This window comes from Physella acuta, unplaced genomic scaffold, assembly GCF_028476545.2.
Source record: "Physella acuta isolate Inbredline_101_S28 unplaced genomic scaffold, ASM2847654v3 ptg000247l, whole genome shotgun sequence".
NCBI classification, from domain to species: Eukaryota; Metazoa; Mollusca; class Gastropoda; family Physidae; genus Physella; species Physella acuta.
In genome coordinates, this window is record NW_026731766.1 from 465852 (window position 1) to 492430 (window position 26579).

General features: G+C 34.8%; 2 protein-coding genes across 3 annotated transcripts; one reads left to right on the forward strand and one right to left on the reverse strand.

Annotated features, from left to right (window-relative positions):
• Window positions 1–524: 524 nt before the first annotated feature.
• Window positions 525–14000, reverse strand: LOC131938542 (small ubiquitin-related modifier 3). Of its 2 annotated transcripts, XM_059296612.1 has the most exons (5): window positions 13880–14000; window positions 11411–11467; window positions 2292–2417; window positions 2075–2146; window positions 525–1029 (listed from the first exon to the last, which is right to left on the reverse strand). In XM_059296612.1, exons 2-5 carry the CDS (start codon window positions 11411–11413, stop codon window positions 955–957), a joined length of 276 nt encoding a protein of 91 aa, XP_059152595.1. In that variant the 5' UTR covers window positions 11414–11467; window positions 13880–14000; the 3' UTR covers window positions 525–954. The 2 variants fall into 2 exon arrangements, with proteins under 2 accessions (XP_059152595.1, XP_059152594.1); XM_059296611.1 differs by lacking the exons at window positions 11411–11467; window positions 13880–14000 and adding an exon at window positions 11139–11244.
• Window positions 13390–24669, forward strand: LOC131938556 (medium-chain acyl-CoA ligase ACSF2, mitochondrial). Its single transcript, XM_059296632.1, has 14 exons — window positions 13390–13403; window positions 17479–17677; window positions 17995–18123; window positions 18296–18349; window positions 18635–18756; window positions 19015–19180; window positions 19441–19536; window positions 19826–19974; window positions 20540–20708; window positions 20837–20944; window positions 21518–21666; window positions 21938–22079; window positions 22623–22733; window positions 22942–24669. Exons 1-14 carry the CDS (start codon window positions 13390–13392, stop codon window positions 23068–23070), a joined length of 1737 nt encoding a protein of 578 aa, XP_059152615.1. The 3' UTR covers window positions 23071–24669.
• Window positions 24670–26579: the final 1910 nt, after the last annotated feature.

Sequence of the window (26579 nt, forward strand, 5' to 3'; positions counted from 1 at the left end):
CCTGACTCTACCACGCCGACCCCTAGATCCATACTGATTAATAATTATTCAGTGATATAGGTCTACATTTAAAATCTGATGATCTGATGTCATTAGTTGGTTGGTCGCCCTCGTCTGTTAGGGAGGTTCAATTCAATTAAAACTGGTAAAATCTTGAAGCAGGAATAGAAATTTATTGGAAACTTTAAGTTAAAGTGCTTTTAACTGTAGAACGGTTTTGCAATTTGTTCAGGTTTTATGAAAACTAAAAGTCTATCCTTCGTAGATTCTGTAAATGTAAAAAAATATTTGACTCCTATTAATTAATAATTAAAGGTTCTTTCTTCCCTGACGCCATGAATGTACCAAATAGTTGGGATACAAGCATTGTTGATAAAGCTGGATTCAAGTAAAATTAGAATCCTGTGGTTAGATTACTCTTAACATTTCTTAGCCTTCACACAATAACTAAAACAATGAAAATAACATTTAAACTTTTATTTTTCAAAAATGATAATTCCTTATATTTTTTTTAAAAGTAACTATTGGTCATGACAAAGTGACTAATCATACAGTAACTTAAAATAACAATGTTTATATTAAGATGAAAGATCCAAAGATGAGAGCTCAGTAAACTACAAATTTAGGGCCAAAATTGGAAAACAAAATGAAATGTACACATTAATGAATTTTACAAAATGATAGATGACATGGGATGATAGTAACAGACAAAATGCTCAGCACAAACCATATGGGGCAGTTGAATAAAGAACCTTCATGTCTTTAAGCGTTAACTGCTGTTTTCAATTTCCTTGCTGAAGTCTTTACATCATCATTAACCATAATTAACATGTAATAAAAAAATGTCCTTGCTGGCTTGGATGTGAGAAAATCTTTACACTGTACAACACACTTCCCCAGTTTAATCAGCATTTAACTTCCATTCCAATGTCATTTAGTGTTGCAAGCTTTCTTCTACCATGTCCGAGACAAGCAACCACCCGTCTGTTGTTGAAAAACATCAATTGAATCTCCATCCTCCATTTCCAGCTAAAAATAGAAATAAATACAAAATGGTTAAACATTTTATTTATTTTAAAGTAATTTTTTTCTGGAAAATCTTAAAAGTCAGGATTGCATTAAAATAGGGTTTGTATATTCCTAACTATTTTAACTGAAAAGTTTAAGATTATTTGTGTGAGTGGGGTTGGTGGACTTCAAAGTGATTCACTATTCACACGATTGGACAGGGGTAAAAAACCAGTCAACCTATTTTATCAATAACAAATAAAAAATAATTAAGTTTGGAAATAAGTTCTTTACCAATATAATAATATTGGAGAGGTTAAAATAAAGCTTATTTTATTAGAGAAAAAGACGGAAAATAAACAGAAAAACACAGGTTTGGATAGATTGAAGTACTTTCTTAACCATTAATGACCCATATTGCTTTCGTCCGCAAACCATGATAGCCTGTAATGCCTGCCTAACAATACACATAGAAAAAAAATTGAATTTGTTTCACTAAAATTTGGCCTAAAAATCCTAATTTTTAACTAAACGGGAATTTGGATAGTTTCAGCATACTTTTTTAGTTATTTCTTTCCATCCTGAAATTTTCCACTCAACTGTCCTATTTTTAGTTAATTTAAAATAAAAACATACCTAAAAACGTATCTAGGCATGTATTTTGTGAATTATATATCTTAAACATAACCAAATTGATATACAACTGTTAAATTCAATGCATGGTCGTTTAGACAAAAATAAACAAAGTTGAATACCCCAAACGACCTTTTGAGCATTTTCTCCTACTTTTTATTTTTATATGTCTATTGAATATATTTTTTTCTATTTAATACTGTAATAACATTGAACAGTAGTTTTTATCTTAATTATTAAATTGATTTAGATAAATATTTTGTGAAAGGGTTCACTTGTTCATACAGAGTTATGCTCCTTACATTGGGAAACCAAGGGTGGTGTATAGGGAGAATGAATGAGCCATTAATGGTTAATTAAAATAAGTACCAGTAAGTAGATAAATATAAATGACAACCTGAATAAAAGAATAGTTTAAGCATCAAGCACTCACCATAGCTGGAGTGTCCTCATCATTTATAGGATTTCCATCAAATCTAAATCTTACAACTCCTGTTTGTATTCCCTGTTGAAAAAAAGCTAAGTTACACATAGGCTACTTTCAAAGATAAAACAACAAAATACAAAATACGACTCAAAAATATTAAAACTTGCATAGCTGCATCTAAACCGATTATTTTATTTTTCTAAAATAAACAGGTGATACTTACAGCTCTATTACAATAAGCGCCCATTAACTTTCGCAGTGGTGTGTTCTTCTTAATTTTAAAATGGACTACACTACCATCTTGACCAGTTACTTTTAGATTAATGTGTTCACTTTCTTTATGGTCCTCCTGAAATAAACGACATTGTTATCAGTCACAGAAGCAGTAAACATAGCCTAAATTTAATAAATACATATGTGAAAAAAATAGTCTCTAAAGAGCAGTGCAGACTCAACCTCAAAGCAAGTCATTACTTTATTGCCTTCAAATAAAACAAGCAAGTTAGTTGACCAATATATTCCACCTGGTGACCAGCACGGACATAACTAGGCTTGTTACTAAGAAAAAGCTTTAGGTCTTAAATAAGAAATTAGTTACTTTTATTAGTTAGGCCTAAATGCCAAAAAGTATTGTTTCATTATCCCTTTATTTTATAAATGAAATTTTCTCAGAATACTTCAAATGATTGTGTTATTTATAATAGAATGCTTTTATCTTTCTTTCCATTCATAATTCAACATATTGTTTTTTATTTGGGACATTAGATACATTATCTTCCTTACTAGGTAAACAAGTTAATTAAAAAGTCTAGTGACATTTAAGCGCAATTTCCTTATGTTATCTAAAAATAGCTCTGTCGTAGCGTAAATCAAGAGCAGGGTTAGTAAAACCATTGGTTAGTTATTAAAAAGTTTTTTATTAATTTTTTTTTCAGTATTTTACATGTTTTTTTTACAATAGAGTTACATGACTAAAATCATTGCGCGCCTACTGAACGTGATGACGCAGCCATTGAACCTGATGACGCGTGTGGTGTGGTTGGAAAAATATGCCTACTAATTCTGTCCAAATTTTAATTAATTCAAAAAAATGTTTGTGACCGAACGAAAGGATATTTTTGAAAACTTTCTTCGGCAATATTGTTCTAAATTATTGCAGGAATCGATTGGTACATGTTTCAAGTCACTAAGTGGTCTGGTTGCCGAGATATGGGCCAAAAACTACTTTTTTTTTTAGGTTTTTTGGCTTTTCCGGGAAATTCATGAAAGAAACCCGTAATTTTTATGGCCTATGTTCATCCTCGTAACTTGCTTAACATAATTGCTTTTGGAACTAGTCATCGATATTGCTTCGTTGAGGAGGAGATACGACTTAAAGCTACGGACACACATCCATCCATCCATCCAGAAATGATGGGTTAATAAACGCAATTCTCCAGAATGGAAATTGCGCTAAAAAACAACTGAAGTATCATGAAGCAGACATAAAAAATGTGTGATATCTAAATAATATTAGGCCTATAATAACAAGACTTTTTTTTTTGTAATTTACTGATGCATTTTGGTAGATATGCGATTATATTGGGGTGTATCCTAATTTTTAGGATAAGTAGATTTGCTAGCATTAGAAATCTAGCTTTCACTAATCCAGAATAATATATTTGTCTTGTTTACAATGTTTGCTTTGATATTCCAATAATATAGTATGTTCATATAGTACACAGAGTAGTAATTCTTGTAGTTCATATTGAAGATAGTACATTATATGAAGGCCTATTTGTCTTTAAAATCAAGAATAAGACAAGTTTATTATCAAAAACTAGAATGTCTCATGTCGCTAGATGACTCAACGATCAAAAACCAGATAAAACAGCAGAACTACTTTATGAAGATCTAGATTTATTAGCCCATTAATTGGTTAATAATGTACATAGGCCTACCTACACTGATACTAGAATATCATGAGATAATTCTAGTTATAGGCTTACAGAACTGTAACATTTTAGTTTTTTCAATTGACTACATTATGGCAACTTTAAAAGCTAGTCATGCACTTCTCTAACTAGCTTACCCAAGGTTCTAGCTTTTAAACAAGCCATTTAAAATCAATATCTATCCTGGTCATTATGGAAGCATAATTTAATTGCTTAGTCCCAAAGTGCTGGTCAAAGAACTAATTTCTTTAACCCATGTCAATGATATGGTTTTGTACAAAACCAAAATAAAAGAATGAATAGGAATGCTAAAACAGAGCGAAATATTTATGAACATGATGCTATTTTGGATACTGACAGTTTAAAAAATAAATTAGGCTGATTCTAGCCGGAAAAAGATATGTTTGCACATTGGAGAGAAAACTACCACCTTCATTTGCTGCAAGGTTTTTGATGGCACTGCGCATGCATATGTTTACAAACAGAAGAACCTTAACTATACCCTATCCCTAACCTTAACTCTAGCGCCGCTATTAAGGTCACTGCGCATGCCCAGAACTATTGGGCTTTGTATAGTATTGCTCGCTACCTAGGAGGCATGGCTGGTTGCTAACAACAATATGGCATATGGACCGATTGCATGACTTCCAACGATTTTTCGTCTTAGCTCCAGAGACCTTAGAATTAACTTTTAAAAATGTTTATCACAAGCAAAACAGCGGGTTTTCACGTTATAAAAACATACTATCAGTGGAAGGGCTAAATATGCCAGAAAAGCATTTTAAAATTTGCTTTGGAGAATGAAGGCTAAATTTAAAAGTCTGTTATTAAAATTAATAGGCCTAGAACTTTTCAAATATCAGCCTGGAGAGTACAAAAATGAATTGGAGGTTGTAGAACTATTAGGGTTATTAGTCTATGAAAAAATAAATCAAATATTGCATGCACTTTTTAAAATAAGACACGACTTCTGAATGACAACCAAATTTATTTATTTAAACCACGTGACCGCTATTAGGTGATCACTAGTGAGGAGCTCTGGGTGCATGGCCACTAAAAAAGTCTAAACGGATTTGTGATTTTCTTTAGCTTCAAACGTAAGTATGGTTGTCATGGAGAGGCGTGTCATGCATGGCAGTGAGAGACAATAAATATTAAAATAAGTAGGCCTAATTTAGTTTAAAAGGAACAAAAACCTTCAATTAGTGCCTAATTGATTAAACGAAGTGTCTAGTCGGAATAAGATTTTTCGCCCTAGCGTCTCCAAGTCCAAAATCTGTTCGGAATAAGATACGTTCTGCGCATGCGCAGCGACCTTTAAAGCTGCGCATGCGCAATGGCCTGTAAAACTGCGCATGTACGTTGACCTTCTTTAGTACAAAGGCCTATAAAGCGGTCGTGACAATGGATTTGAATCCCTTTTGTACTCCACTACAATACAGATTCTTCTTCGCGCCGGTTCCTTTATTCGCTTCAATGGCTTTCGTTTTGAATCAAGAATTTAACTCCTGGGACGATTTCTTTGCCGCTTGCAAGGTGTATTGTGACACAAAGTTCCAGCCCATGGTGAAGAAAGGTTGTAAGCTAACGAGTGTGGCCAACGCTAATTTAAAGGACGGTCAAAGACGGTATCCAGAGTGCTTTAAATACATCAATTTTACCTATAAGTGCACTCATTCTGGCACTTTCAAGTCAGAGGGAGAAGGAAAAAGGAAGACAGGGTGAGTATTTAAACGAATAGTTTATAGTTCTTTTAAAAAATTCTCGCTAGATCTTAAAAAAAAAACAATCTAGATTTCTAGATCTAGATCACTAGAAAGAAGTAGAATCTAGAAGATCTAGGATTCTTCTAGATTATCTAGATCTAGAATCTAGATATTGTCTATTCTAGATCTAGAATCTAGATCTTTCATCAAGTCCTAAAAATTTACTAAAGATACTAGATCTAGAATCTAGATAATTTTTAAAAAATTTGAACCATTTCTTCTTTTATGATCATCAATGGATAAATTTTCTTTTAATTTTTAGCTCAGTCAAATCTGGATGCCCTGGGAAAATCTATGCTACTCTAAACAAGGAGAGGACTCGTGTGTTTATCAAGCAACTTGTGGCCTCCCATAATCATGAAATTGGTAAGTGAGATTGAAAAAATACATTATAGATTTCTAGATCTGCTTGTATTCCTTGTTTCAACCTTCTCAAGCCCCCAATTGTTAGCGCTCTTACAGAGGTGAGAACTGATCTGATGGGAGAGCAGTGATAATGGTTCTTCTATGATCTCCATGCTGGACCATAAGGCCCATAGATTAGGTGATATCACTGTTCAGCTGAGATCTAAGAACAATCTAGTATCTAACAGTTCAGTGGCAGGGGTATTACTGTTGCCCCTATGATGTATTGCCTTCTGCATGACTGAGCAGCAGTCAGCCCAGTACTTTCATTAAATAAGCAGATAAAACCAGTTACTAGTATATTAAACTTAATATTTCTGTTTATTGCTTTTTTGTATAGAACGAAAGTACATTGAACTATTTGTTTCATCATAGGTCCTGAGTTTTACAAGCACTATGTGCTCAACAGACAGCTAAACTCTGAAGAAAAGACCATGGCCCGTGAGTTAACCAGGCTCGGCGTGGATACAAAAGTTGTGCGGCAAGAGATCCATATAGCCACTGGGAAGCCAGTCACAACTAAAGATGTGTGGAATTTGAAGACTAAAACGAGAGCTGAGGTAAGGAATTGTTGAACCTCATATTGTAATCAAGTCTAAGTTTGTATGCAGAGGGCAGTTAATTTCATAGCTTAATCTGCAAATTGTTTTCCTCTTTAAAATTTAAAAATGGAAGTTAAACAAGATTCTGGTGTCTAAAACATTTGTGTGTCCTGAAATTCTTTCCACAATGAAAAAGTTTCATCTGTTAATTATTTTTGTCTTTATTATATCTTTTTAGGAAAAACTAAGCAGTGTGACGGGAAAGACACGAAATGATGCCGAAATGCTGGTGAATTTAATTGAAGAGCGGAGGAGGGGTGACGCTGGCCTTGTTGCTGATTATGGTTTAAATCCAAAAAACGAGTTGGAGTATTTTTTTTTCCAGTCTAGCAACATGAGAGAAACCTTTTCAAAATTTCCGGAGCATGTGTGCTTGGACAGCACTTATTGTGTAAACAACAGTGGAATGCCACTAATAAGTTTTATAGTGGTCGATGGACTGGGTCTATCCCAGTTGGTGGCTTTTGCTCTCATTGGCAACGAGAGTGCTGCCATGTACGACACAATTTTCAAAACATTTCGGCTCTATAACGAAGCTTCGAGTAAAATCAAAACTTTTATGGTAGATAAAGACTTGTCTGAGATTGCCAGTCTTGAAAGGGTGTTTCCAGGCACAATCTGTGAACTGTGTTTGTTCCATGTCAAGAAGGCATTTAAAAAAAAAGTTTCAGAATTAAGGTGTAGTAGTGACATAAAATTCAAAATTCTGCTGTTGCTGGATGCAATATGTTATGCCAAGGACCAGATGTCTTATGATAACCTAAAACAGCAAATCCTTCTCTTGGATGACCAGTTTGCAGAGTATTTTTTAGTTAATTGGGATCACCTACATGACAGGTGGGTGCTTTTCAAGAGAGCAGAACATTTAAATTTTGGAGACACAACAAACAATAGGTTAGAATCATACCACCAGAAATTGAAATCAATAATCACACACCCTACAGATTTAGATGCATGCATTGCTAAAGTACTTTTTTTTATTGATAACCAGTTCTCAGAGACCATACACAAACAATTCAAAGCTCGCACAAAGAAGTATTTGTCTCCACTTTCACACTTACAAGATAGCATCACACCATATGCCATTAAGTTAGTTACAGTAGAATACACCAAAAGATTGCAACATGACATCACTGCTCTTGAGAATTCTCACACTGTGTCTAAGGGTGATAGTTTTTTTTCTGTTAGTGTTAGGGATAATACTTGTAATTGTAAATTTTTTCAGAATATGATTTTACCATGTAGACATTTGTTAGCAGTTAGGGATTTTTTGAATTTAGGGGATTTGAGCATTCACCAGTTTGCTTCTAGGTGGCATTTAGATTACAATCGTTTAGTACCATCCATCGCTCAGTCAGAATCTCCCCCTTTAGAGGTAGCAGTGCATAGGTTTGAGTGGAGAACTCCAGCTTTAGATAAGAGGGAAAAATTTAAATTAGCTAAAACTAGTTGTGATAGGTTGATAAATAAGTTAGTTGAGTTAGGGACAGCTAGTTTGAATTATTATTTGGAGATGATAGGCAAGGTTGAGGAGATGGTTAGTAAAGGGGAAAGGTTTAATGTTGTGGCAGAGGTTGGGGACAACAGAGGAACTGGTGTAGCTGATATAGAAGTAGGTGTAGCTCATGTAGAAGTAGGTGTAGCTGATATAGAAGTAGGTGTAGCTCATGTAGAAGTAGGTGTAGCTGATATAGAAGTAGGTGTAGCTCATGTAGAAGTAGGTGTAGCTGATATAGAAGTAGGTGTAGCTCATGTAGAAGTAGGTGTAGCTGATATAGAAGTAGGTGTAGCTGATGTAGAAGTAGGTGTAGCTGAGAGAGAAGTAGGTGTAGCTGAGAGAGAAGTAGGTGTAGCTGAGAGAGAAGTAGGTGTAGCTGAGAGAGAAGTAGGTGTAGCTGAGAGAGAAGTAGGTGTAGCTGAGAGAGAAGTAGGTGTAGCTGAGAGAGAAGTAGGTGTAGCTGAGAGAGAAGTAGGTGTAGCTGAGAGAGAAGTAGGTGTAGCTCATGTAGAAGTAGGTGTAGCTCATGTAGAAGTAGGTGTAGCTGATGTAGAAGTAGGTGTAGCTGAAAGTTTAGGAGCAGGGGATCTTAGTAAAATTCAGCCTCCATTAAAAGTAGCTAAAAGGGGTAGACCAAAGGGGTATGGGTCAACAGCAATAGGTTTGCCCAAGAGGGGAGGGAAGGTGTTAAAAAATAAATGTAACTATTGTAGAAAGAGTGACCCTGATAAATCTTTAGTGATAGGTAGTGTAACTAATTGGGTTTCATGTGATAGTTGCAAGCGGTGGTTTCATGATGTATGTGTTCAGGGTAGATCTAGTGATAGATTAGATTCTTTTGTTTGCTTATTTTGTATTAGACATTGTTAAATGAGGGACTTAATTTTATGTATTGTTAAGCTGGTCATCTGGGTATCCTGTTATTTAGGGAGTTACTAAGGCACCTGTCCTAGCAAGTTGTTTTTTTTTATGTTTCTGCTGCACCTTAATTCATTTGGTTTTTTATGGTTACTTTTTTAATGCCTTCTTGTCGTGCTATTTATTGTCATACATTTATTTTTCAAGTTCCTTTTTAAATTCTTAAACTGAATTTTTCATACCACTTGCAGTAGTCACTTTACCTTCAAATGTTTATTACAATATTTAGTCATACATGATTACAGTGTTTGTAATGCATATATATTTTTGCTTGATTTAGCTTTACATCTTTCTTGATTGCATTGTTTATTTTCATAAATGACTATTGCTGTAAATTGTATTATACACTTTGGCATTATTTCTTGTTTATTTGAACACATCCTTGTAAACTTGCCTTCATTGAAACTTAATAAATTCTTACAATTTTCAAGTATACTTTGCTTTTGATTTATATTTTTTTGCAGTGCAGCCTTAAATATAAATAAGAAATCGTCTTTGAGATATTAAACAACTGCATATATTGGTCTTCTTGACTAACATTTATTCAGTTTCTGTGGGATATTTTAGGATTGGCAACTTTTTAAAACTTTTAGAATAGATGTAAACACTATTATATGCAAGTGTATGGGAAATTCTCTAACTCAACTACTTGGTGTGAAAAAACCACATGCTTGTTTGTTAGGATAACTAAATCTGGGTTATTGGCAACACGTATTACAGAATTAATAATAAAGCTATAAAAGCCCCCCCCCCCCCCCACATCAGTTTGCATGGACAGTCATTATATTACGCAAACAAAACACCACCGTTAGGTGACATCTTGTTACTGATCACTGAAAGATTTGAAGCAGCAGTAGCTGCTGACTAATGATACTAGTCTAATACTAATGAATTGTCACAAAGATTCATTTTATGTTAATGTTTTCACTAAAATAATTTGTTTGCAGTTAGGAAACAAACAGTTGTTAAGTTAAACTACATCGGTGGTATTCTACACAAGTAGTCTATATCTAGGTATATATATTTCAGCCCACTTATACTATGCTGACACAATTCTGATTCAGTGATTGTAGTCTAGGCCAAACGTTAAATAATAATAAATAACGAAACCAAACTAGGTTAATTAAGCGGGTGCGGTTTGTTTGTAAACACACGCATGCGCAATACAATCCAAAACAATGCCGCGAACACGCATGCGCAGTACCGTCGAAAACATAGCCTAGTTTCTCTCTACTGCGCATGCGATCTTATTCCGGCTAGAATCGGCCTTGATTAAATATGGGTGTCTATCATTGGGTCATGTTTAAATTGAAAATTAGGTAAATTTTAGATTTATTAAGAAAATCTACATTGTATCTTCTGCCAAAAAATCTTTTTCCGAGTAGTCACTTCAAATAAATTCGGCTTGGGTAGGCAGATCAAGGCCAAGGATAGATCTTTATGGAAAGCAAATATTTTCCTCCAGTTAACCCATGTTTAGAACTTGAGTATGAAAATAAATAGAAATCTAGATCTTGGCCTAGTTAAAAAGATTTCAAATTTTTGAGTTGTCATTTTTACAGAGCCCCACTGTAAGCCTGAAAAATACACATTACCCCACAGCACTAGACCTAGAATTGTAAAAAAAAATAGCGAGTTTTGATTGCCAATTATCCATCTAGATCTAGCTAGAATATTGAAATAGATCAGATCTAATCTAAAAATATAGCATTTAGATCTAGAGTCTAGTCTGTGCTATTTTATAGGCAGCATGGAATTGGGTTAAATCTTTATTCTAGAACTGGAAAAACGATATTTTTAAAAAGCCAAAATGTTCTGTTAAAGTACCGGTAAACTGACAGAAAATAATTCAGCACTGACTGTTCGCTAATTGGTTTGTAGTTTACTACTTAGATTAGAATGCTAACTTAAGCCTTTTTTTTAAAATTTATGTTTTATGATGGTCACCTTTTTCTGGCTTTGTTGGTCTTCCATTCTTTCTGTTTCACTCTCTCCGCTTAAACTCAATGTTCTTAAAATGGCGCACAAAGGGAAGGTACGCTGGGATAGGCTTCTAAAAATAATAAGCACACTATCCGGAATTTAAAAAATGTTTTTCAATTATATAGGATGCGTTTTTATTTTAGAACATCTTTCATCTAAGCTAAAAATATTTATTCATTTTTATTCTAGAAAAGGAAGAGATAAGTATTGGTTATATTATCATAAAAAATTCTCACCATTAGTATTTGTGCCCGCTACTCACAGTTGCTGCTGTATTATACAGGCGGTGAAACCTAGAAAGAATCCATTAGAAATTAGCCTTTATAGCTAGAAATTCTACAAAAAGTTTCAGATAAACAATAAGTTAGTCTACATATAATATTCTTATATTATATATTGTTAAAAAATGTATATAATAATTAGTTTAGGGGTACTATTAAAAAGTTACCTTTTCTTTACACACTGATTGTTTTACTGGGATTTTTTTGCCTTATAGCATTTTTTTTAAAGTGAGTAGCACACAACTTACAAGACCCTATCCCCGCCACACACAGAGGAACAATAGACCAACAATATCGGAAAAGGCTAACAATAGCGTAAACTTAATATATACGACCAGAGTTTCTGACAGACATTTTGCTCTGGGACACATGGGGAGGGGGGAGAGATAAATAGAAACTTTCCGGGCAATGGTTAGTTAATCTAAAAATTCTCATCAAATATTTTTTCTCTTTCTGTTTCGTCCGGGTGTCACCCCCACTCCCCTTTTCTGTTAAAGCTTTAAACTGTTCACATTTAATACTAATGCTGTTTATCTATATCAGGGGTCTCCAAACTACGGCCCGCGGGCCGTATGCGGCCCGCGAGGTCCTCTTATCCGGCCCGCGGAGATATTTTTGTCCACGGCAAAGAACGTTTGTTGGCGATGGCTGCAGAAAAATTAAAGACATGCCAAGAAGAAAGTGGCACCTGAACTGAAATTTGATAGTTAGTGCAGCCCTCGGACTGAAAAGTTTGGAGACCCCTGATCTATATAGACGGTCGTTAATACAGCTGCATTCTTTTCTCTATAGTTTACGTAATGGAGTCCTATGCTCCACCCCCCCCCCTTGTCATTATTTTCATTGTGTACTTAAAATATGTTGTTTAAACTTTAATCAACCATTAATTAACTGGCAAAAAAAACATTTATTCTTACGTATATATATATATATATATATATATATATATATATATATATATATATATATATATATATATATATATATATATATATATATATATATATATATATATATATATATATATATATATATATATATATATATATATAAGCCTACGTAGTTTTAGGAATATATGTGAGGTAACCAGTTTGGTCATTAATAACCATGCAGACTAAAGCAGATGCTGAAGAAATATATTACATATTACTTTGCATTAGGTTTGTGTTTAACGTCCATAAAGATGCAGAAAATAATGGAATAGCCATTTCGTCTTGCTTGAGGATCGGCCAACTAATCGGCGCACTAAAATTTCCGGGGGGGGGACGGGGGGGACGACGACACACTGTTAAAAGTATACATTTTCTATATAAATTCCATTTCGTTCGGGTTTGGGGGGGGGGGGTGGCGGTATACTCTTCCTTCCACCCCACCCCACCCCCCCCCCCCCCCCCCCCACCCCTTCCCCCGAAGAGATGCCTGGAAGAAACACTGACCAGAACGTTGTTTGGTGAAAGAGAAATGAGACGGAACGACCCGGACATCAGTTAACCTTCGTCAGCAGACAGATAGACGCTGAGCAAGAAACCCCAAGAATTTTATAAATATAGACAACGAAACTCAATGCTGATGCCACACTTATGAGACTATAATCAGCTATAGTCACCAGTGTTTCTTCCAGACATTTTTCTCCGTGGGGGCACTTGAAATCTTCGGGGGGGGGGGGGGCGGTAAACTTTCTTCGGGGGGGCGGACACTGTTAAAAGTATATATTTTCTATATAAATTATATAAATTTCATTTCGTTCGGGGGGCGGTAAAAAAATTTCGGGGGGGGGGGGGGGGGCTAAGCCCCCCCGAAGAGATGCCTGGAAGAAACTCTGATAGTCACTATTTATATAGCCTTGGGCGGAAAAGACATGTCTTTGATGCTTTAGAAGTAATATGAGATGCCGTAAAAAAAGTAAAAAGCAAGTATGCAGTTACTACTACAGAATGATAAAGATGTGGTACGTTAATTTTTTCCGGGCATTTCACTAGGTTTAGAGAAGACTTAAACGAAATGCGTGCGACGCGTTAATTTCTATAACACGCCACAGTAGATCAGATCTAAATATGCTAGGACTTGTGGGTACAAATAGTTCGGAATTTTGTATTTCAGGGTTTAAGCTGAATAAGCATCCGAAAGTCGCCTCAGCGCCTCCTCTTTACTTTATGCAATATACCTTGAGTTTGGAACAGTGGCTTCACGAGGCAAGGGCAAAGTTAAAATGATGTTTTAATCAATTGAAATTACAATAAAAAAACCAAAAGCATAATTGTTGAGGGGGTTGCTGACACATTCAGTTATCGCACTGGATGGCAGTGACACCCTACACAATGACGCCACTGGTTTGGAAACAATAATAGTGCGCCAACATGTTACCGCCAGTCATATGGGCTACCAAACAAGGCAATTTGACTTTAATGGGGTCGGTGATAATACCTGTAAACTATACAAGTTGTACTGTAACTATTTTTATAGATGAAGACCGCATCATACTCATTCTTCCTTTTAAAAGTTTTGTCTACTATGTCATTCCGTATTCATCGCGTCACACTCACACTACACACATTTTATCAAGCTTAATAAAACAATAGCAAAAACTCTCGAAACATATCGCCTATCATCATTACAAATTAACCTCTAGGCCTAAACATTCTTTTCTTATTCATTGTCTCATTCTATCGTTAGTCCTGTCACATATAAATCTATGATAACACTGACTAATGACCCGGGGCGTAGCGAGGGGGGGGGGGGGGGGGCGGGGGGTGCGGACCGCACCGGGTGACACCATTTAGGGGGGGGGGGGTGACACCAAGGCAAAAAATAGCAAAATATATAGAGAAAAACCTGAGGGGGGGGGGGGTGCAAATCGAAAGTTTGAGGTGGGGTGCAAATCGAAAATTTGAAAGTTTGTCCCCGGGAAGGGTCGCTACGCCTCGGGGTGGGGGGGGGGTGTGGTGTGACACCATTAAGTGCCGCACCGGTGACACCCGACCTCGCTACGCCACTGCTAATGACGGATGCAAAATCCTTAGGTACCCTAGAGTTTCACAATAAGTTAACCATAATTAACCTTTACTTTAATTATACACTGAACTGACAACCTCGTGGGGGGAAGGGGGGTGCGGACACTGTAAACGCATATATTCTCTATGTAAATTCCATTTCCTTCGGGGGGGGGGGGGGTTGGACGGGGGCTCTCCGAAGTGATGCCTGGAAGAAACTCTGGTTAATGGGGTGACATGGGATTCTATTCTATTTGGCTAGGATTCAAAATTTTAAGCTGGCTAGGCCTAATGGTTCTAAAGTAAAGTTAACAATTAGGTCGAAGGTTACAGGTCATTGGGTGTTTTCTTTTGTTCAGTTATAAAGTCCTGACTGCTACAGTTTTACCTAGACTAGAGATAGTAGAGAGATCATCTAGTTTTATCTAGATCTAGATTTGATTTAGGTTCTGTTTTAGATCTAGATTTTAATGTTACTGATCTAGGTTATCTACTTGTGCTTAATCTAGATTTTAAAAAAAATGTCACACATTAAGTTTGCACAGCATTTAAAAAAAGGTTTTGCTTTCTCGAAGGCAATACAAAAATCTCATTGGAGTTGGAGTCATCGTTGGTAAGTGCATTGGGGTTTACGGTGCATTGGTTGGTAGCCTAAGCAGATCTAGTCTAGATCTAGTAAGTAAGTGTAAGCAGTAACGACGTGTTTGTAAATCTAGATTAGTCTAGAGTACTTGAGTCTAGTATACAAGGCCAAGTCTAGGACCTAGGGTCTATCACTCTCTTAGTCTTAGTCTCTACTCACGGGGGGGGGGGGGGGGGGGGGGGGGGGGGGCCACAGCTTTGGGGGGGGCCCACAGCTGATCATAATATCATAATAGTATTATTACTAACTAAAAAAATGTATTATGATAATACATTTTTTTAGTTAAAATTTTTTAATTCTCTTGCATTTTTTACTTGATAGTTGTTTTGTAAAATAATTACTGTAGCTGTTGGATTCTCTTTATTCTATAGTAATCTATAGACACCATCACAAGCTCTGGTATATTATTTTTTCCTTTGTTTTTAAACCATTGTTGTGAAAGCCTACAATCAAACTTATCAAAAATAAGCAAACGTTCAAACCACTTGCATGACTTATTTCCCTTTTTTAAATAGTCAAATAGATTTGTATTAAACAAATTAAAAAGCAATTACTTCTCTTAGGCCTAATTGTTATTTTTTTATAAAGTACTTACTAAAGAATTATATTGGATAAAAAGGAAATGTTTTTAAAATTAATTATATAAATAAAAAAAAAACATAAAAATAAACATAACGTGAGACACCATTACTTATACTAAGCTTTCATGTTTTTTATTCTTTTGACCGACTTGTGTTTAAGAGGTCTTATTGCAAAGATAAAAGAAAACTGATCTGCAAAACACACTAATGCACTTACACACATGACATGTTGTTGTAAATTGTTTTAATTATATATATATATATATATATATATATATATATATATATATATATATATATATATATATATATATATATATATATATATATATATATATATGGGGGGAGGGGGGCTAAACAATTTTTTTGCAGGGTGGCCCTTTTTTTCAAGTTCTGCTACTGGATCTATATTAATTATACTATACTATAGTCAATCAATAGTCTATTATTATCATAGTCAAGAAGATTAAGACAAGAGTACATGAGTGTTAGATCCTAGGCTACGTCTAACTTCTAAGTCAGGTAGCCCTCTCTTTAGTCTGGCTCTATGCACTATGGCACTCTCTCCTAGATTTCAGAAATGAAAAGAAGTGGCAGGGTTTTTTTTTTTTAATGATCAAAATTAGTGATATGGGGTCGTCCATAAATGACGTCACACTCGTAGGGGGGAGGGGGGGTCTGTAATTTTGTGATGCTGTGTGATGAGGGGGGGGGGGGGGAGGGTCACATGACGTCACACTTTTGCATTATAAAAAAGCAATGTTAGAAAACGAGTTTTAGCAGTTATTTCGCGTTTTACAAAACGGTTTTGATAAATTGTAATAGGAATTGATCAAAAGACTATGTTGAAATAGTTCTGACAAGATTTTGAAAAAATATCGATGTTTTAAGAAAAATTCAATAATTGAGGGGGGTTGTAGACTGAGGTGTGATGTCATTTTAGGGGGGGGGGGATCTTGCTTTTTGTAACGATGTGTGATGGAGGGGAGGTTAGGTTAGGTTTGCCTGTCGTCCCTACTGGGACATAGGCCGCTGACAAGAGCTCTCCAGGCATCTCTGTCCTGGGCTAGTCTCTCCAACTGTCCCCAGGTGTATCCAATCTTCTTGGTGTCTTCTTCCAGGTCACGTCCAACGTTCCCTCTAAGAGGGTAAAGCTAGTGTACAAAATGTATTTTCTGTGCGCGGTGTTCTAAAAGTCTTATACAAGGATATATTTATTTTACAAAATCACTGCGCGGCAGCTCAAAACTACTGCACGGCCGCGCACCCGTGCAGCTTAGAGGGAACATTGGTCACGTCTCCAGGTCTTTCTTGGTCTGCCTCTCCTCCTCCTGCCTTTTTCTCTTTGTCTGCGTTTCTGTAGCGAGTAATTTGTTTTACGATATAAGGTTGTTGACCTTATGCTCAACCCCCAACCTGAAGGACCGGGGTGCAAGCTTTCGTTTGACCCCTACCCGCTCCGACCTTCCCAGCTTGGTTAAACCTGCCAGGAGTTAACACTCCCGCTGGTATAGCTCTGGGGGTCGTCAGGGTACACAAGCTGCCAAGCCACAACAAGGCCCTAGCACCAGATGACAGCATGAAGGGGAGGGGGGGAGGAAAAATCGTTAAAAAAAGCATGACGTCATTTATGGATGACCCCTATATCTAGATCTAGTTAAATTTAACTGCGATAATTTTTGCTGCTGTGTATTAATAGTATTAAATTACCTGCTTTTGGTTTCTTATACATTATACTTGTATGAATTTGTATGTATATTATATCTTACCCTTATGCCTTAAGTAAGCTTTTATTTATTTATTTTTTAGTGCATCTTTCCATATCTCCTCAAGAATTCTGAAATCTGATTTAAAATGGAGTTATGTTCACGGGGCATCAAATATACCTTTGCTTGGAATTACAGTAGGAAAGCAGTTACAGGCAATGGTTGAATCTTGCCCTGACAGAGATGCTATGGTATTTTTTCAAGACAGAGTTAAACTTACCTTTGGGGAACTACTTGAAAAGGTAGTACAATTTTTAATTTTTTAATTTGCATGATACATTCCTTGTGCTTTTTTAAAAAGTTTCCTAACCCATGTCTTAACCCCAATCCTTGTAATTCTGAGATAGCCCTGATCTGTAACCTTGTAAAAAGAGTAACGCTAGTGTTTTAAATATGAACCAATATATTAAATTTTAGAACTAAAAACAAATTTAATTTTCACATACACATAGACATTTTCATCTTCTAGTGAGACCTAGTGGATGACCATTAAAGCTAAAATAACATATAACAAAAGTAATGTAGTTATCAGAACTGTGTGTATACCTAACATTCACAGTCAGATAAGTTGGCTGCAGGTCTTCAAGCACTTGGAATTCAAAGGGGAGATTGTTTTGGAATCCTGGGTCCCAATTCGGCAGAATGGGTCCTAACACAATATGCTTCAGCAAGGGCAGGCTTTATTTTGGTATGTAGGCCTATTTTATTCTAAAACAATGTTTATAATAAAGCAAGTATTTTTTTGTCAATTTTACATTATTTTACCTAATTAATCTATTAAATGCTATTCATTTTTCCCCCAATAACAATAATATTCTTTAACTCTTGTGTTCACTTAGTTATTTTAACAATTCTTTTAGGTGAACATTAACCCCTCCTACAAAAGAGATGAGCTAAAATATGCTTTATTAAAGGTAAAAATGAGTTTTATTACTTTAAAAATGTAGTTAGTTATTAGCAAAAAAGTAGGTTGCCAACTTTATCAAGTTGAAATAGCAAATTTTTGTAATCATCTACCAAGATAAAAATAAAATCAGAGCCTTGTGTTTTTCCCCATGTGCCTTATTAATAAGGTTTAGTTGTAAAGAATTTTAGTACCTAAAATTACAGGGGAAACAACTCATGCAGATTTTATATGTTTGAATGGTGTTTCTTTTTTAAACACAATTTGTTTTTATCTATTTTCCATTTATATGTAGTCTGGGTGTAAAGGAATTGTTACTGCTCCCAGTTTTAAGTCTCAGAACTACGTTCAAATGTTAACTGAGATTATTCCAGAATTGACATCCTTGCCACAAGGAGCCCCTATAAACTCCAAAGAGTAATTTACTATGTTTTTCATTTTTAACACTAGTTTTATGTTTAAAGCATAATTTCTATATTAAACCAAACTTGTTTTTTTTTTTCTGAAAAAATGTATGCTAATATTTACATTTATTACATTTTTTATAACACAATTGTTATTGTAATTAAATCATTATTATTCGCTGTCCTATATTAGTTAAAAACTTAGTCAATATTGAGTACTTTTGACAAAGTCTTATTTTGAAAACTTAAAATAACTTTACATGCATTTCAGGCTACCTAATATGAAGCACATAATTACCATGGGTCCCAAACATTACCCAGGCACCCTGTTATTTGATGATGTTCTTAACCAAGCAACACCTTCACAAATTCAGAATATTGTGGATACCCAAGACCTGATTCAGTTTGATGACCCTGTTAATATTCAGTTTACCTCCGTAAGATTTTTGTTTGGTTCTCATTTGAAACTTACTTGTTTTAAAATGGAATAGTGTGTCTGAAGCAGAAAATTTCTTTTAAGTATATTTTAGGTTAGCTTTGTATAGATAAATTTAGATAACAAAAACTTGTACCCATATTTATAATTAAAAAAAAAATATTTTTTAAATATTTTAAAATACATTTTGTTAGAAACTATACTTTTATGGTTCAGTTTCTATATTTGAATATAAATTTATTTAATACTTTAAATATTTAGGGAACAACAGGCTCTCCTAAAGGTGCAGTTCTTACCCATCATAACATTGTCAACAACAGTTATTTTGTTGGGCTAAGGTGCGGCTACCATGTTCATGTAAGTAAATCAACTGAAGTGTAAGGAACGCTGTAGCAAAATAAAAATTTAACAGCAGAAGGATGGTCTTTCAACATTGTTGTTGCAGTGACAGTTTCTGTTGTTTTTACTTTTAAAAATAATTTTTTTTAGGATTTTAATTTAGCTACACGCTGTTAAATTAATTTATTCAAGTATTTATAATCATACTTTATAAAGCATACATTATTGCAATTGGGGCCTAATTATTTATTATTTATTTACTTCTTATGAATTGTAAATGAAAAGGACACTTATTTCTTTGCTGCAGGATGCTGTTATATGTGTGCCTGTCCCACTGTACCACTGCTTTGGTATGGTGATGGCCTGTTTGCAGAGCATTACACATGGAGCAACATGTGTGTGGCCATCACAAGTTTTTGATGTACCCACTGTACTGAAGTCTATAGAAGAATTCAGGTAAAAGTTTATTTCAAGCAGGAATTATATTTATGATTAAGTAGTGTAGTGTAGATTGGATGTTTGTCAAGTAAGGGCAACTTTCTATTGTCATAACTTACATAGAGCCTAAGGTGATGGTTACAATCTTAAATGTACATCTTTTCCACTAGGTTCAGCCAATTGTATCTTAGTTAAGTTCTCTTTTGAACCTTGAAGGTTCATGGGGCAAGTGAAGTAGTTCACCTGTTTCAGTTACCTCAGCATATGTAGGGATAGAGTGGTCATCACTATGTCCAGCGCCTTTACTTTCCCTAACTTGAGTTAGGTACCCATCAGAGTTGGGTGGACTCATGGACATTCTACTTACCTGAACTTTTGGGTTAGCGGTCTAGCACTTTAACGCTGATTAGCTTATAGTTTTGTATTATAAAATATCTAGTACAAATGTCCAGCAAATTTTTAAAGTTGTCAAATTATTGTAATTTTAAAAATTAAAATATATTTTGCATTTGCAATTTAATTACTTCCCTTGAAATTCTTTTCTCTTTGATCAGTTTAAAGTTTTATAATTTTTTAATTTTAGGTGCACCTCTTTATATGGTGTTCCCACCATGATCATTGACATCTTAAATCATCCCTTATGTGAAAAAACGGACACGTCCAGTCTAGTAACCGGAATCATGGCTGGCTCACCATGCCCTATTGAGACGATGAAAGCAGTGCTTGAAAAACTTAAAATACATAAAATCACTGTTAGTAAAAAAAAAATTCTGATTACCTACCTACATTTAAAGAAATTGCGTACATTATCATTTAATTTTTAACATTTTAAAAATGTAGTACTATAAGCTGAGATCTGTTTCCATGTTGTATTTGTAAGGTGTGTTATGGGTCCACTGAAACCAGTCCGGTCACATTGCAATCAACAGGAGAATGCTCGTTTGATAAGAGGGTTTCAACTGTTGGTAAAGTTTTGGACCACCAAGAGGTGAGGCGGTGAAGGGAATTAACCCTGGCTTCATTTGGTCATGGTGTACATTTCTTATCTCTTTCATGTTTTATATTTACATATTTATCTTTTATATACCAGTATTCCTTAACTAAGCATGAAAGTAATACTGCAAACAATAAACATTAGCTGAATTCTGTGTTGAAGCTCCATTAACCACAATATTTATATTAAAATAAATAAATAAACCATGCTAAAATTTACCTTAACTAAACTTTTTGATAATGAGCACATGAGCTGTGATAGATATCTATTTTAAGACATATAGTATACATTTGTGATGTTCATGCAACAACTTGATTGAAACATGAGCTGTATTTTTATCTGCCATCATTACCTTTATATCTGATTTACATTTTTAATGCTTGGAATGAATGGATAAATGAATGTGACATTAGTACTTATAAAAAAAATTAAACATTTATACTGTATGTTTCTTGATTTATAAATATCAAATTTATATTTGTCAACAATTTTAAAAAATAGTAACTGGATTAAAACTAAAGAAGAAATTAAAAGAATGATGGTTTCAGTAGTAAATAAACTTTGTAGGTTAAGATCGTGGACACTGAGGGGAGAATAGTTCCCATAGGAACATCTGGTGAGCTGTGTACTAGAGGGTCAAGCACAATGCTGGGATACTGGAAGGATCCAGAGAAGACAAAAGATGTGATAACTCCTGACCAGTGGTACCACACAGGGTGAGAGTTTACATTCTTATTTATGTATGTGTTAGGTATTACTATAAAACCTTTATGATTATTTACATTTATAAGTACATGAGACCTTGTAAAGCTTAAATCCCATTTCATTCCTGACTATCCTACTTTCTTAACCTCGGTTGTGTAGTCAGCCAAACTTTTTTTTTACCTTTTCACTTTTTTAATGACATTTTTTCTTTGACAATATTAGGTCAGTATGTTATTTTTTTCTCTGACATTATTTGTTCATTATTTTTTTTCTCACCCCCAGAGACCTGGCCATCATGACAGAAGAAGGATACTGTAAAATATCAGGACGCATCAAGGACATGCTGATCCGTGGTGGAGAAAACATTTACCCCTTGGAGATTGAACAAATCCTGTACAAGCATCCCAAGATCAAGGATGTACAAGTGAGTTCATCTGCCCTGTAGTCACTCTTTTAAAATGTTTCTTTAATTGTTTATTGCTTGTTTATCGCAGCCCCGTAAGGGAAAAGATTATTTCTTATTTATATATGATTAAATTCAACTTTAACCATTTACTGGCCTGTCACCATAACTATTTTACTTCCCTTATGGCCGGGCGAAAAGACGACACATTTTTCAACCACAGCACTTTTTAAAAATAATTTTTCGGACGACCACAGGCACATAGGCCTGTAAAGGGTTTATAATATATTTTTTGAATGATGTGACAACTCAGGTGTTACACTACTTTCTTTAGGTGATTGGTGTACCTGATAATTCAGGTGTTATACCACTTTCTTTAGTTGATTTGTTAACCTGATAATTCATGTGTTATACTACTTTGTTTAGGTGATTTGTTTACCTGATAATTCATGTGTTATATTACTTTGTTTAGGTGATTGGTGTACCTGATAATTCAGGTGTTATATTACTTTGTTTAGGTCATTGGTGTACCTGATAATTCATGTGTTATATTACTTTATTGAGGTCATTGGTGTACCGGACACACGACTAGGGGAACAGGTGTGTGCATGGATTGTACCAAAAACAGACATGACGCTCACTGAGCAGGAAGTAAAAGAGTTTTGTAAGGATAAGGTATGTCAGCATTCTTACTTTTACCTTCTATTTTCAATAAGCTTATTCTTATTCTAAAGGTTTACTTGTAAAAACACAATTTCAAAAGACCACACTCTAAAATTGGTTGAATGTCAAAGCAGTGATAACAGAAAGGATAATGTTGAATCATACGTTCTTGTTTTAAATATTTATTAATGAATTATTAAGACATAATTTTTAATATCAGATGGCAAGGTACAAAATCCCCCATTATGTTATATTTGTGGAGGACTACCCAAAGACAGTCAGTGGCAAAGTACAGAAGTACATCATGCGAGAGAGGAGCATTGAGCAGCTAGGCTTGGTATGCCAGTAGCAGTAGAGTTTGCCTCAAAGCTGCTCACCAAATTTTGTTATGTTGATATGAAAACCTGCCTGGGATGTTGTCTTACTTTTGTTAAGCTAATGTTCATGTTGATGTGTAGCAGTAGAGTTTGCCTTAAAGCTACTCACCAAATTTTGTTATGTTGAGGTGGAAACTTGCCTGGGATATTGTCTTACTTTTGATAAGCTTATGTTCTTGATGATGTGCTGAGGTTTACAAATATTTTAATGTTAACTACTACTTACAAGTTGCTCACCATATTCTGGTCCATTTAAAATTGTTCTCTATTAATATTAATTGAATGCTTTAAGCTTGTTATTTGGAAAGTTGCTTCTGATGTAACCTATAATATGCTTTGTTGAAGTGCCAATATCTACACATTTTGTTCATGTATTCATGTTTACAAATGAAGACCACAGGGGATAAACCACAATTGTCAGTTTTCTACTTTTGTGAAAAATGGGGTTTTGTGTTTGAGATCCTTTGCTGTTCTATTGTGGGATAAATAATGAGAGGATTGAGGTGGTTTTACGCTTTCATATTATTAATTATGATAGATATACACTACTACTGCATAAATATGGCACTAACTCAAAAATGTCAAAAAATGGACATCTGTGGTTCATCCTGTGTGGTCTTCAAAAAAATTTATGTTTTCTGCTTTAAATCTACTCACAAAATTTTTATATATTTATACTGTGTTGTGTACACTTAACCATCTATACCTTAAATATTAATTATTTTTTATTATATGCATTCTTAACTACTCTTCTACATGTTTGGGATGGGTTTTTGTTTATAAAGGATAAAATTAAAAATGAGACTTTTCCCTTGTGTAAGCTCAAATGGTGAATCACATATAAAATAAATGGCAATTTTAATGTGTTTAATTTGTTTTTTGAACATACTATAAAAAACTTGTTTTGTTGAATGTTTTGATTACAAAAAAGAGTCATTATCTCCTCTTTTTTTTGTAATGAATTGCACTTGTTTTGTATTATTATAAAATGTATTAAGTGCCTAAAATAAAAATCTTTATACCACTGTGAAAGTTGCTATATTTACATATTACACATGTCACTTGTCTTGAATATTTTGTTATCGGTATGATTATTTAACCTGTTTTAGTCATTTCAGTATACATGATAATTTTTTTGTGTGTATTTGTATGGTTTGGTATGTCATTACCTACAGAACATATTTTTGGTACAACTAATTGGACTGATGACTTAACATCATTAGATGTACTTGGTACTTAAGCCTTGTGTAATACTTTAGTGTTTTTCTTTTAAATGGGCTTCATGCCATCTATGTTATTATAATTATTCTAATTATTATCATGAATAATCAGCACCTCAAGATGCCATACAAATTGTATGACTCCCAACTTTGTTATTCTAGAGAGACCAAAAGTTTTATAAGCTGTTTATTTAATTTCTGTTTACTTACTATGTTACCAACCAAGATCTTAATACAAATTAGATGAATGATCTGTTAATTTATTATATTTTTCTTATATTTTCTTGTGTTTTCTGTGTAACTGAATTAAGCTTTGTTAATGCTCTACCATACATTAAATATCATTGTCAATAGCTAGACATCATTATATTCAATTATATTCAGTCTGAATCGTTTCTGTCCCATACTTTATGTGAGTGAGATGTTTTTCTGTCTCTGTATGACTGTATATTCACCTTGATGATAAAAAAAAGTTGAATTCATCTTATGTCCTAATTAGTTTGATGTAAAGTTGAGACTTAGGTAGTTTGATATAAAGTGTTACACAACATACATCTGTCATTGATGACTAACACGGTCCCCAAACTTCCCTAACCCAACCTTTTATACCCTGCCTTTGAAATATGTCACTTCCGCATTTGGTTACTATGCTAAAGATGTTGCGTACACTTATTTTGAAAGTCAATACACTTATTTTGAAAGTCGTTAATTTTTGTTCTTCTCCAACCATATATTTAATATTGAGTTTGAATGTGGTTATCAATACACGGGAATTCTATAATGGCAGTTAGATAGTCCTGGTAATGACTGAGTAGTAATGAATTGATTATTAGTAAAGAAACATATTTCCTTCACTTACAAGAAACTTTAAGTCGGTTAGTAATGTAACACCTGTGTGGGGGGGAAGGGGGTGTATCTAGAAAGTGGTCAGGTATTGACGTTATGTTATTGTTTCGGATTGTTTTTCGGCTTGTTAAAAACAAGGGAGGTAAGTCGACAATCGAGTGAAGCTTCTCACTACACGAGTGCCGATTATGCTCCTTGAACAGTTTGCCAAAGTTTTAAATGCGGAGAACAGACTTCAATATTTGTTGCCTGATACCAGAGGTCGTTCAAAAATGACGTCACGCATGTGTAGCCGAGTTTTACAATCACCCCACCCAATCGTCACATGGGCATTTGTCACATGGGTACATTAGTATGTATGTGTATATGTTACGGTCAAAGCCCGAAGTGGGTTAATGCACGGACTGGTCGGCCAATGTACGCATCCTATTGACTGAACTAAGTTCAAAATTAAGTCTTGATTTCGCAAAATGGTCGGCCACTTCGCGGACTGGCTAAGGGTAACCGGTCAAAGTTCAAATTAGACGACCGCGGGCAGAATTTGTTGTTTGTATACCGTTATGGTCACAAAATTAGGTCTTTGTTGATTATTAATTAGAGTAAATCGCAGAAACATTTAACTTATTTTCTTGTAGTACATGTTCAATTTATGATATCACTTGTTACAACAACTTTTAAGACATTTCATTTCTCTCGCTGAGAAAAATAACTTGTTTTTTTTCTTGCATTCATGTATTACAATGATCCAAGAGAATAGTTTTCACATTAAATGTTGGTTCTACATTTAAATGTGCGCCAACCCGGCCCAGCATAATTTTTAAACACACTCACACTTACACACTCATATAAACACACTCAAACTCATATACATACTTTCATACTCATAAACACACACTCACAAACTCACACCCACTCATACACTCACCCATACACACTTAAACACATCGGAGGGGAGTTGGGGTGAAATGGGAAACATTGGTCGAGAAATCATTTTCCACTAAACCAACCGAGCTCAACAATAGACCTCGTATCAATCACAAAACGAAACAAGTTATACAGTAACTCTTTCAATTTCAATGTCGAGAACAGTTACGACGTTCTAACACGTTCAAACAGTGTAATTATAAACAGTCAAATCTGTGCACAAATCACTAAGACAAATCATTTTAAAAAATAATGAGGGGGGGAGGGGTTCGGAAAATTGTTCCAGCCGCATCGCTTGAGGAAGGGGGGGGGGTCTTAAACTTCTTCTAGAAGCATCGCTTGAGGAGAGGGTTCGGAAACTTTTTCCAGTCGCACCGCTTGAGGAGGGGGTTCGGAAACTTTTTCCAGTCGCACCGCTTGAGGGATGGGGGAGGGATCGGAAACTTCTTCCAGCTGCATCGCTTGAGGAGGGGGTTCGGAAATTTCTTCCA

What these genes read in the sequence shown, in the direction of transcription:
- LOC131938556 (XM_059296632.1), top strand. An exon ending in GGTGCGGCTACCATGTTCAT is followed by an intron (nt 19,537 to 19,825) that starts GTAAGTAAATCA and finishes TCTTTGCTGCAG; the next exon opens with GATGCTGTTATATGTGTGCC. An exon ending in TTAAAATACATAAAATCACT is followed by an intron (nt 20,709 to 20,836) that starts GTTAGTAAAAAA and finishes TGTATTTGTAAG; the next exon opens with GTGTGTTATGGGTCCACTGA.
- LOC131938542 (XM_059296611.1), bottom strand. Translation starts at nt 11,165, where the DNA reads ATGGAAGACCAACAAAGCCAGAAAAAG. An exon ending in GCGCTTATTGTAATAGAGCT is followed by an intron (nt 2,147 to 2,291) that starts GTAAGTATCACC and finishes TTTTTTCAACAG; the next exon opens with GGAATACAAACAGGAGTTGT. An exon ending in ATGAGGACACTCCAGCTATG is followed by an intron (nt 1,030 to 2,074) that starts GTGAGTGCTTGA and finishes TTCTATTTTTAG; the next exon opens with CTGGAAATGGAGGATGGAGA.